Source organism: Equus asinus, chromosome 17, assembly GCF_041296235.1.
Source record: "Equus asinus isolate D_3611 breed Donkey chromosome 17, EquAss-T2T_v2, whole genome shotgun sequence".
Classification (NCBI taxonomy): Eukaryota; Metazoa; Chordata; class Mammalia; order Perissodactyla; family Equidae; genus Equus; species Equus asinus.
In genome coordinates this window covers 42925918-42936439 of record NC_091806.1, presented here as the reverse complement: position 1 = coordinate 42936439, position 10522 = coordinate 42925918, and the positions used below count along the sequence as shown (strand labels likewise).

General features: G+C 59.6%; 2 protein-coding genes across 3 annotated transcripts; one reads left to right on the top strand and one right to left on the bottom strand.

Annotated features, from left to right (window-relative positions):
• Positions 1–3: 3 nt before the first annotated feature.
• Positions 4–1389, top strand: GPHA2 (glycoprotein hormone subunit alpha 2). Its single transcript, XM_070488135.1, has 4 exons — positions 4–135; positions 523–625; positions 776–960; positions 1063–1389. Exons 1-4 carry the CDS (start codon positions 31–33, stop codon positions 1162–1164), a joined length of 495 nt encoding a protein of 164 aa, XP_070344236.1. The 5' UTR covers positions 4–30; the 3' UTR covers positions 1165–1389.
• Positions 1387–10171, bottom strand: PPP2R5B (protein phosphatase 2 regulatory subunit B'beta). Of its 2 annotated transcripts, XM_014844890.3 has the most exons (14): positions 9404–10171; positions 8469–8924; positions 7498–7694; positions 6798–6899; positions 6558–6650; positions 6301–6431; positions 5055–5114; positions 4846–4954; positions 4305–4358; positions 4182–4232; positions 3946–4065; positions 2945–3072; positions 2589–2690; positions 1387–2178 (listed from the first exon to the last, which is right to left on the bottom strand). In XM_014844890.3, the coding sequence occupies exons 2-14, from the start codon at positions 8665–8667 to the stop codon at positions 2031–2033; spliced, it is 1494 nt and encodes a 497-aa protein (XP_014700376.1). In that variant the 5' UTR covers positions 8668–8924; positions 9404–10171; the 3' UTR covers positions 1387–2030. The 2 variants fall into 2 exon arrangements, with proteins under 2 accessions (XP_014700376.1, XP_014700377.1); XM_014844891.3 differs by lacking the exon at positions 8469–8924 and having other exon boundaries at positions 9404–9746.
• Between the last annotated feature and the right edge of the window lie 351 nt (positions 10172–10522).

Here is a 10522-nt window from a genome sequence, read left to right as displayed (position 1 = left end):
AGCCGATCTCCAAGAGGGCGTGGCTCCAGGATGCTGGCAAATAAAAATCCGGAGAGCCCGCACCGTCTGGAGACCAGCAGTAGGCGCGAGGACCCACTCAGCAAGCCATCACTCGGTTCCTGGGCCTTGGAAGTGGTAAGGCCCCTGAGGCAGGGGGAGCCCTGGGAGGGCCTCGGCACTGTGGATGAGGGTCCTGCAGGCCAAGAAGGGGCAGCTGGAGGGAGACGGAGGTTAGTGCTCCAGATGGTGGGAGAAATTCCGGGGGAGAATCAGTGCAGTGGGCTGACACACAAGTCACATCCAGAGACAGCTGCTCACACTCAGACCCATCCAGAGAGACACTCACAGGCAGACACACACACGCACCCAAAGGCAGACACAGGGAAAAGACAGCTCCACTCACAGAACTCAGAAAGACCAACCTAGCCAGGCTCATTCACCTGGAGGCATGCGGTGTTTAAAGAACTCGCCCTCCCACCTGCACACCCATCTAGAGACGTCTGTCTGCCCGCTGTGTTTCAGATGCCCATGGCGTCCCCCCAAACCCTGCTCCTCTGGTTGCTGGTCCTGGCAGTCACTGAAGGCCAGGGTCGGCAGGTGGCCATCCCAGGCTGCCACTTGCACCGTGAGTAACCCTGGGAGCAGAGAGCTGGGTGGGTGCAGTTAGCTGATGGACTAGACCAAGGGGCAGGTAGCACCCTCCATGTGGTTCGGGCAACAGAGCTGGGCGAGCCTTCGCAGAGGCACTGTCTACCACTCGCCTGTCTCCTTCTAGCCTTCAACGTGACGGTGCGAAGTGACCGCCAAGGCACCTGCCAGGGCTCCCATGTGGCACAGGCTTGTGTGGGCCACTGCGAGTCCAGTGCGTTTCCTTCCCGCTACTCCGTGCTGGTGGCCAGTGGCTACCGACACAACATCACCTCCGTCTCCCAGTGCTGCACCATCAGCGGCCTGAGCAAGGTGAGGGGCCAGCCCAGTGGGGGTTCCTTGGGGTTTGGGGGAGACAGACACCTAAGGTGGCCCAAAGAAGGGGGCTGGAACATGGACCCTGATCTCCCACAGGTGAAGGTGCAGCTGCAGTGTGGGGGGAACCGGAGGGAAGAGCTGGAGATCTTCACGGCCAGGGCCTGCCAGTGTGACATGTGTCGCCTCTCGCGCTACTAGCCCATCCTTTCCCCCCTCCATTCCCTTGGTCAGAGGGTTTGAGTTGGAGTATATCCTGTCTATCCCAAGCCTTACTGTGGACAACAGCTCCAACCTTCTTAAGATTCTGTGACTGTCACCTCCTGAGAAGAGGGGAGTTCCTGCCTCCGCCTGGCCTCCTAAGCAGCCTTTCATCATTTCCCTTCCCTCTCTGTCCCTAGCCCTAAATAAAGCAAGCAGTGCTCAAGTTTCTTTCTTTATTAAGTCTGCCCCCAGCCAGGGGAAGGGGGACAGACCACAGTAACTGTGACCCCCCCCTTGCCCCGGGACATGGGGAATCTCTTCTGCCTGTGCCCTCACCCCTCCCCCTGCCCAATAAATAAAAAGGGAACAAGGAAGGACAGGGGGAGGGAGGGGAGGGAAGGAGGATGCCCCAGGCCCAGGACAGTGTCTGTGTTGGGGGTGAGTGGGAGAGAATAAATAGACCATGGATCCCATGGTGGGGTGAGGAAGGACCTCGCGCTGGCACGAGGCAGGGCAGGCAAGGGGCTGAGTCCCCTTGCCTTAGGCTGGGAGCAGGGGGCGGGAACCTGCCTACAGTCTGGAGCCCAGCTTGGCAGGGCAGGGGCAGACCCCCGACGGCAGCTTCCTGGTCAACCTTGCCCTGGTCAAGTCCTGCCACAAGGGCCTGAGAGTTCTGTTGCCAGGACCACCATCTCTTCTCCTCTCCCCCCAGTGAAAGCTGCCCATGCTGGGCCAGGCAGGGAGCCCTCCGAGCCCCTCTGGCAAGGCCAGGGGTAGGTGTGGGTCTCTCTGGGCCCCTGGGCAGGAGAGGGGCTGGAGGGACTGATAGCTCTGGGTGTAGCTCCTCCCCTGCTGGGGGATCTCTAGCTCTGACCCCCACTGGCGGCCACCTGAGGTGTAAGCCGCTGGAGGGGGGCTTCTTTGGCCCCCTGGGTCCCCTGTAACCGGCGTAGCCGAAGCTCTTCCAGGCCTTGCCACAGCTCCTGACGCTCACGGGCCTTCTGCTGCTCCCTGGGGAGAGAGGGTGAGGCAGCTCCCCTACCTGGGACCCCACCTGCAGTGCTGCCTCCCTCTGCACCACCCCACCTGCAAAGGGACTCTGCGGGAGCCGCCTTCTTGTGGAGGAGAGCACTGAGCAGAGGCTGGCCCCAGCCTGCGGTCATGGAGCAGACGCGTTAGCCTGCCTCTCTGGCTGAAGGCTAGGAAGCTCCATCCTGGAAGAAGCCCTTGGGAGGAGGATTGGGGGCTGCGTGGGGAGTCGGGCACGGACGGCCCAGCACTTGGCAGGAACACAGGGAGAGACCTTAAACATCTGACCACATGGGTGTAGGGTCATCCTCTTGGTTCCCTCCAACCATGAGGAGCTGGTTCCTTCCTGCTTTTCTCCCCTCTCCCTCTGTGCCCAGCCCCTCAACACTCACTGCTGCTTCTCCAGCTTGTAGGAGGCTGTGAGCTCATCAAACAGCTTCCCGTTCATCTCCATGAAGGTCTTGAGCACATTGTAGATCAGAGATACGATGGTCCTTGGCAGGGTCAGGGGAGCGGGTGAGGAGACGAGAGCAACTTCAGTTTGACCTCCCTCTCCAGCACTCTGTCCATCCCCGCTCCCAAACACAGCACGCGGCCCTGGACACCACCAGCACTGCCCTCTTCCTGCCCCCTTCACTGCCCCTCGGCCATCTTCACATGCCTTCCCTGATCCTCTGGGCAACCCCAGGCCTGGACGGGCGGCCCTGGACCCAGCTTCCGTGGGTTAGGCCAAGGCCTGGGCACTCACTGATTCCAGTGCTCCTTGGAGACCTGATAGAGGGTCCCAAACACAGCAGGCAGCACGGTGTGGCAGTTGTCCTCAATGAGGCTCAGGATGTACTCATTGTTCCAGAAATACAGAGCCCGCTCTGCAACCTGGGACAGCGGGATGGCAGAGAGTGCCTGGCAGTGGCTTCCCTGCTGTGCAAGGCCTGGTGTCCATGCCCACCCCAAAACCCAGGGCGCCCTGCCCCCACACACCCATCCTCAGGGCTCATCTGACCCCACGGAGGAAGCAGTGGAGCGAGGAGAAAAGAGCACTGGCTTTAGGGTCCAACGCTCAGGGTTGAATCCTAGCTCTGCGACACACTGGCCATGTGACCCTGGGCGAGGCATTTAACCTTTCAGCCTCAGTTTCCTCATCTGCAAAATGAGGCTAATAGTAGCTGCCTCTCCAGGGCTGTTGTAAGAATAAACGAGATATTTAATAAACTCAAGTAGCACAGTCGAGGTGAGGCAGAACTGACTTCCACTGGGTTATGGCTCACAAGAATGGGAGAAAGTCTGTGCCCACAGGCAGGAAAACACCAATTACAAGCCAGTCTGAGGATGTGGGGAAGCCTGGCTGGGCCCTGAAGGGCACTAATGAAACTGAAGGCCACTAGGAAAAGGGGAGAAGTGAGAACAACCCATTCTGAAGCACATTTCAGTTTTCCAAATATGTTTACACTCCAATCTCTTCAGCCTTCATCACCACCTGTGAAGAGCTCACTGTTGGCCCACTTCTCAGATGAGGAAACTTAAGCAGACTCAGAGCGACGCAGTGATTTGCCCAAGGTGCCTCAGCCAGTGGGAGGCAGCTCTGAGGCTTGACCTCGGTCTCCTGACCCTAAGTCCATCGTGACCCCATTGTCAGACCCAGGAGGGTCTGGAGGAGAAACTGAGGGCAGAGGGAGCTATGTTAGGTCAACTGCCCGACCCTCCTAGTCCATACCCCAGCTCCCACCCTCATCCGTCCCCGCCCCATACCTGGAAATGGGGGCTAGACACACAGCGAGCCACCTGCTTGAAGAGGGGCTCCTGGATCTTCACAAACTGGGAGGGCTCAATGACATCAAGAATCTCTTCCATCTCCCCCAGAAACATCACCTGGCGGGTAGGACACAGTGGGCAGCAGTTCCCATCCGCCCTGACACACCTGCCTGCCTCCAGAAGCTGAGCCCTGCCACCCTCCCTCTGGTGGACGTCAAAGCCCTTCTTCATACCTCCTTCTGGGTGCAGGTTTTTGGCCAGTATTTGAGCAGCCCCCGGATCACCTGTGGGAGTTGAGGCAGGAAGGAGTCAGACCTGCAGGGCTGGGGGCCTGCCCTCCCCCCAGAGGTACTCACGTGCTCTGTCAAGGTGGCGTCCTTCTCCAGGAACTGCACCACACAGTATGCCAGCTGCAGGGGGCGAGAAAGAGGACTGGGGTCAGGAATGGACCAGGGCATGCTGCCAGATGTTTGCTTACTTACTGCATCTACTCTCTCACTCACTAAACATTTACTGATCACCTAGGGTGCACCAGGCACCATGCTCAGTGTGCGGGGACACGATGATGACCTCACATGGGAAGCATGCAGCAAACTAGGCCTTATAAGTGTTATGAAAGGTTCCATAATCAAAATCTGTATCACAATCTAAGGGAATATGGAAGCAGGAGAGTTTAGTCCTGCCCAGGGCAGGTCAAGAGGGAAGGGGCTGCGGAGGCATCACAGAGCTGATGTCTGAGATCAGCTTTAAAGGGTCATAGGAATTCTCTAAGGAAGACGGAAGAGAATTAGTAAAGACAAAGAAGGTGAGAGAGGATCCCATGAGTTCGTGACTTAGTGTGGCTGGACCCAGTGTCAGTCTGACCTGGCTGGCTGCCCTGACTCCACCTGCGCTTACCTGGGCGTGAAAGACAGACAGCGACTTGACGGAGTGCAGAGGAATCAGGACCCGAACCAGGAACTGCTTGTGCTCGGTCTTCAGGGGCAGTGCAAAGCCATTGATGATGCTGAGGAGGAGGCAGAAGAGAAGAGGAGGGCTCAGATGACTGGGCCTCAGTCCTTCCTCCCAGAACCCTGATGCTCCAGCTGAGGCCCGGGGAGAGTCACCTTCCTAAGATCTCCAGCAGCTCAGCCACGCCATTGAAGTGCTCGAGCTCATAGATGAACCTGCGAGAGGAAGAGAGGATGCAGAAGGGCTCAGAGCAATCGGAGCAGGCCCAGCCCCGCTGTCAGCCATCCTACCTGCCCACCCCCACCCTGCATGCTAATCCAACTCTCTCCCAACCCAGAGGCTATGCTCTTCTCAGTACCCCAAACCAGGCCCCACTGAGACCCATGCCCACCTTCGAATTGTCCCTCTCAGCCCAGCCACTGGCGCTACCCCACGTCCCGGCTCAAACCTCTATTCTGAGAAGCATTCCAACTCATCTCTCCCTCCCCCAGATCCTAACCCTCCTTGCCTGGTCCCCACCCAGTTAGCAGGCACCTAGCCTGCATCCTTCACTCTTCATGCCAGTCAACCAAAAGAATGACAAACGCTTAGAGCATCTACTCTGTGCTATGTACATCTCAAAATTATCTCAAGAGGTAGGGCTTATTAGATCCATCATACAGATGAGGAAATCGAGGCTCAGTAGTTCAGTGAAACTTGCCGCTAAGTTAACAAGTGGGGGATCGAATGAACTCCAGGCTCCTGGAGGACAGGGATCACGTCTTGCCTGTTTTGTAGGTAATAATGATAAGAGCTAACGTTTCAGAGTCCCAGCCTATGTCCACAACTATACTGAGTGCTTTCGAGGCATCGCCTCGTTTCATCTCCATGACTGTCCCTAGGTTAGCATAGCTATCATTCCCATTTTAGAGGTGAGCTAGGAGACAGTTTAAAGAATTTGCCCAAGTTCAACCAAATATTCGAACCAAACTCAAACACAAGCCGTCTAACTCCAGAGCCAGTCTCAACTGCGAGGCCACGTGGGCCCCTGATGCACACTGGGCACTGGTGCTCAACGCACATTTGCAGAAAGAATCTCTTTCTTTGGGTCCTTATGGCCCAGCAGGCACAATAAGGGTCAAAAGATTTAGATTCTAGGCCGCCCGGACTGACCTAGGCCCTGCAAACCACTTCATCTCTCTCAGCCTCTATTTCCTCATCTGTAAAATGGAAATAAATACCCTTTCTCTGCTGACCTCCCAGGCTTCATAGAATCACTATTATGTAATATGTTGCTGAGAGAGAACTCAGTAAACCAGAGTTCCACAGGGCCCCCAGCCCAGGAGCCTTTGCCTCAGCCCTCTCCCCACGGCTCTCCCCCTCCCTCCACAGGTCTCAACTGGGCAGGCAGCAGGCACCCACCGGAGGAAGATGTGGCTGCACTGTTTGCGGATGTACGCCCGGAGCCCCAGGAACTTGCCATAGACCCGGTGCAGGATGGTCTTGAGGTACTCACGCTCCCGGGGGTCCTCGCTATCAAATAGCTCCAGGAGCTGTGGGACCCGGGGTCGGGGGTCAGGCAAGAGGACGAGCCCGCGTTGCTTCTGTCCTATCCCCATGCCCCTCAGAGAGCCTGCCCCTGCCCCATGGCACCACCCAGCCTGGGCTCCCCACTTCACCATCAGGACAAACTTTTGATCCACGTATCTCTTGGCCACGGAGGGCTGGAAGTCTGGGCTCTCCAAGAAACGCAGGAAAAACTCATATACCAGCTGGGGGAGGGGACAGACGAAAAGGTGAGTTCAGGAACAGCCTCCCCCACTCCCCCTGCCCGCATGGCCCTCATCCAACATTCCAGGACCTAAGGAAACCCTTGGACCTCTTCTGAAACTCAGATCCTACCTTCCCCGCCCTCATACCTGCAGATGTGGCCACGAAGGCTCAAGGTTGGGCTCGTCCTCTTCAGGGTCAAATTCAGGGTTCTCACTGGGCGGCAGGGTCCGGAAGATATTCACTGAGATCTGAGGGGCAGAGCCAGTGTTCTTTGAGGAAGAGCCCCTGAAGGCAGAAGCCGGGGGTCCCTCACCTAACCGGCTCAGCTCCTGCCCCAGCAAGCAATTCATTCCTTGCCAATCATTACCCGACGCCTAGTTCCTGGAAGCCCTGGGCCGGGGCTGGGGACCCAGGGGTGAACGAGACACATCCCTGCCCTCTATTGGGTGCAGGCCAGCAGGGTACACAAGACGGAAAGCAGTAAGGTCTACGGACAGCCTAGGCAGCAAAAGGGAGATTTCTAGCTTGGGCATTGAGAGAGGCTTCATGGAGGAGGCAGCACGTGGGCCAGGCCATGGCAATAAAGGATATGGGGGGAGTGCACGCCAGGCCTCGGGAGAGCATGAGCAAAGTGCGGGCTGGGACAGGCCCAGGAGACACTGAGTGACCTATGCTGGCCCGTGCTGGGCAGCAGGGGGGCTGGTGGGGAGGGGGAAAGGAAGATGTGGGCCCTGAGGCCAAGCTGAAGAGTGGGGGTTTTATTCTCCACACAGGGACCTGCGGGCAGGTCAGTAGGGTTCCTGTGCCCCCGAAGCCCTCCCCCGAGGCTGGGTGCCAAGTGCTCACCATGCGGATGATGTCTGGGTAGACAGGCTCAATGAGGACCCCCCGGGTGCTCCCCACACACTCCACCAGCTCGTTGAGTGCTGCCCGCTTCACCTCCTTCCCCTTCAGGTCAGCTACACAGTCCAAGAAGTCAAACATCACCCCACACTGGGCCAGCTTCCGGCTCAGCAGATCATGCAGCTCAGAGGCCGGCACATCTGGGGAGGAGGCGGGGGACTGAGCCTGGGTCCCAGCTGCCACAGCTCTGGGCAGGGGCGGTCCCTACTAATCCCTGGGGCAGCCTCCCCTGCGCCCCCCTCCCCTACCCCATGCTCTGGTGCCATCCCCACTCCTTGCAGGGGGCAAAGAGCTCCTGCCCCATCCTCCATTCCTGCAGGGTAAGGGAGCTTCATCTCTGCTCCTAACCTAGGCTCAGAGAGCATCATGGCCTGACTTTAAAGGAAAGCAACAGACCCTGGATGCCTGGGCTCTCCACAGGTGCCCGGAACAGCCCTGCCTCCCTCTCTTAGGTGGCACTCCGTTCTAAGAGCCAGAAGTGGGGAGAAGGGTCAGGGCTGAAGATCTCTAGGGTGCCCTCTGGCTCAGCCAGTCAGGCCTTGTGGTCCAGAGGTGGGGGGACTACACAGTGATGGCAGGGAGCCATGCTGAACACCTGCTCCAGAAAGCAGGGCTGCTAGTAGCCTCCTGGAACCCAGGCTGTGGGCCCCACCCTTGGCCCTGGTCTGCCCCCCAGGGTGGCGCCACCTCCAGATGCCCCACCTCCAAGGATGACAGGCCAGTCAGGCCATGCGTCAGCAGAGAGGGCTAGAGAGCTGGGGTGTGGGGGTCAGCTCCGACGGTGGAGTCCCTCTCGTGGAAGGGGCCGTCCAAACTGCCTCTGATCACAGCTGCCAGCTGCTTCTCCCTACCCCCTGCAGCCTCACTGGCCACTCTGGGACTCAGGTACCCTGACAGCCAGCAGCCAGGCTCACCTTTGAGCAGGGGCAGTGGAGTGAGCTCTTGCTGGTTGCTCTGATAGCGGAACTGAGAGGAGCTATGGGAGCGCCGGGGCCGGGCCCTGCGGAGGGAACGGCGGGAGAAGCCGTCCACCTTGTCGGGTGGGGGCACAGGCGACAGCCCCGGGGAAGAGGGGCTGGTGGGGGTGCTCGCAGGGGGCAGCTTTGTCTCCATGGCGGCCAGGCGGTGGGTCGAGCCTTTAGAGCCCCTGGGGTTCCCTCTGGGCCTGGAGGATGCTGAGTGAGGCTGGGCTGACTAACTTGGGCCCATCATGGGGGGAGAGGGGGGCACAACCACAGTCCTGGCCCCCCCCCCAGGGCCTTTGGCAACTGCCCAGGCCTGGGGGGCAGGCAGGGTAGAGGGGAGGATGCCTCAGGCCTCTGGTCCTTCCTGGGGTCCCGAAGAGTCCAGTTAGGGTTCCCACCTGGGCTCTTTTGAAAACGACGTCAGGGCAGAGAGGTCAGCAAGAAAGAGACAGAGAGAGCCTGTCAGTTCTTTCAGGAAAGACAGTGTGTGGGGCTGCAACTGAGTGCCCAAGTCTTCTTTTCCCTCCTACCTTTGCCTAGACCCTAAATCGCGGTGCAGCCCCCTCCAACAGGGGACATGTGCCTCCCTTCTCCCCCCCCACCGAAAGGTCCCAGGCTCCAAAAAAACCCCTCTGGGAATAAGGCCTATCCCCCAAGCCAGACCCTACCTAGAAGGGGGCCCTGTCCCTCATCCCTGGCCCCCAGCAGAATGTGGCCCTATTCCTGCTCCACTAATCTGGCTCACCAGGGACTTCCCCCCCAAATGGGGGCCCTATCCCCATGCCACCCGCCTCCTAGAACCCAGTACCCTCCCCCACCTCAGCTCCTCCTTCCTCGCCCCCCCCCCCAAAATCTCATCCGCTCCCCGGTGCGGGGACACTCACTTCTCGGAAGCCCAGACTTTGGTCCCCGACCCCCAGGGGCTGCTGGTGGGGAGGGGGGCAGCTAGCTGTTCAGGGCTCCTTCGCAGCTGTTCCGCTCGGGGCGCTGGCACTGGGCGGCGGCGCTCCTGGGTTCTCTCTCGGGCTCCGGGGGAGCCGGAGCATGCCCCCAACTCAGGCCCCAGTCGAGCGCGGGCACCCGGCGGGCTCTGGGCTGGCGGGCAGAACGCGGACCTCTCCTCCAGTCGTGGGACCCGACCCAGCGCGGCGCGGCGCCGCGGGAGCCCCAGCTCTGTGCGCACCGGCACCCGCCGCCCAGCTGCTCAGGATGACATCAAGTCACCTCCCCCCGCCGGGCCCGCACCTCCCCGCGGGCTGGGGGGGGGGGGGGGGTTGCTGCGTCAGGAAGTTCCTGGGGCCGCTGGGAGATGTAGTCCTCCGCACCACTTAAAGAGGGCCGCCAAACCAAAGGGGTAACCCCTGAGGGCACCCGGGGACAAGGCTGAAGCAGAGTGGGATGGGGTCCAGGGGGGGCTGGGCTCCTGGGTTCTAGAAGGGAGACTGCATAGAGAGAGAGGCGGACTCAGGAGTCTGCACCAGGAAGCTGGGGTGACGCCAGGACACTGGCATGAAAGAGGCCCAATCCTACGCCAGGTTCAAAGATTTGGCCTGCTCCATCTGTGCCCCAGGCATTCCAACCCCATGGGAAGCCCACCCTCAGCCCAGAATGGCTGGACACTTCCGAACCCCCTTGGAAACCCGCACTGGACTGGTTAATAGTCTGCGGTGAGCCAGTGCTTGCTGGGAGGGGTGTGGTACACCCAAGGCTGCTGGGAAATGTAGTCCGTCCTCAAGCCTGCAGTCCCCCTCCCATCCCTTGCTGTTATGGTGACATCATGGTCTGGGGTTTAAAGGGCCAGCCTTGGAGGGGAGAAGCATCAGGGCAGGAGGTGCTCCCTGACGTTGCCACCCCACCCCAGGCAAGCTGGCCTCCCTGGATGGACCTCCCGGCCCCTCTGGGCCTAAGATGTGCTAGTGGGATTTCTTGTTCAAAGCCCGCTGCAGGGATGGTGGGATTCCAGGAGTTTAGTATTCCAGCCAAAAGTTCCCGGCCTGCAGGCC

What these genes read in the sequence shown, in the direction of transcription:
- GPHA2 (XM_070488135.1), top strand. Translation starts at nt 31, where the DNA reads ATGCTGGCAAATAAAAATCCGGAGAGCCCGCACCGTCTGGAGACCAGC. An exon ending in GTTCCTGGGCCTTGGAAGTG is followed by an intron (nt 136 to 522) that starts GTAAGGCCCCTG and finishes GCTGTGTTTCAG; the next exon opens with ATGCCCATGGCGTCCCCCCA. An exon ending in CCCAGGCTGCCACTTGCACC is followed by an intron (nt 626 to 775) that starts GTGAGTAACCCT and finishes GTCTCCTTCTAG; the next exon opens with CCTTCAACGTGACGGTGCGA.
- PPP2R5B (XM_014844890.3), bottom strand. Translation starts at nt 8,667, where the DNA reads ATGGAGACAAAGCTGCCCCCTGCGAGCACCCCCACCAGCCCCTCTTCC. An exon ending in CTGCTGGAGATCTTAGGAAG is followed by an intron (nt 4,955 to 5,054) that starts GTGACTCTCCCC and finishes CCTCCTCCTCAG; the next exon opens with CATCATCAATGGCTTTGCAC. An exon ending in ACGCCACCTTGACAGAGCAC is followed by an intron (nt 4,233 to 4,304) that starts GTGAGTACCTCT and finishes CAACTCCCACAG; the next exon opens with GTGATCCGGGGGCTGCTCAA.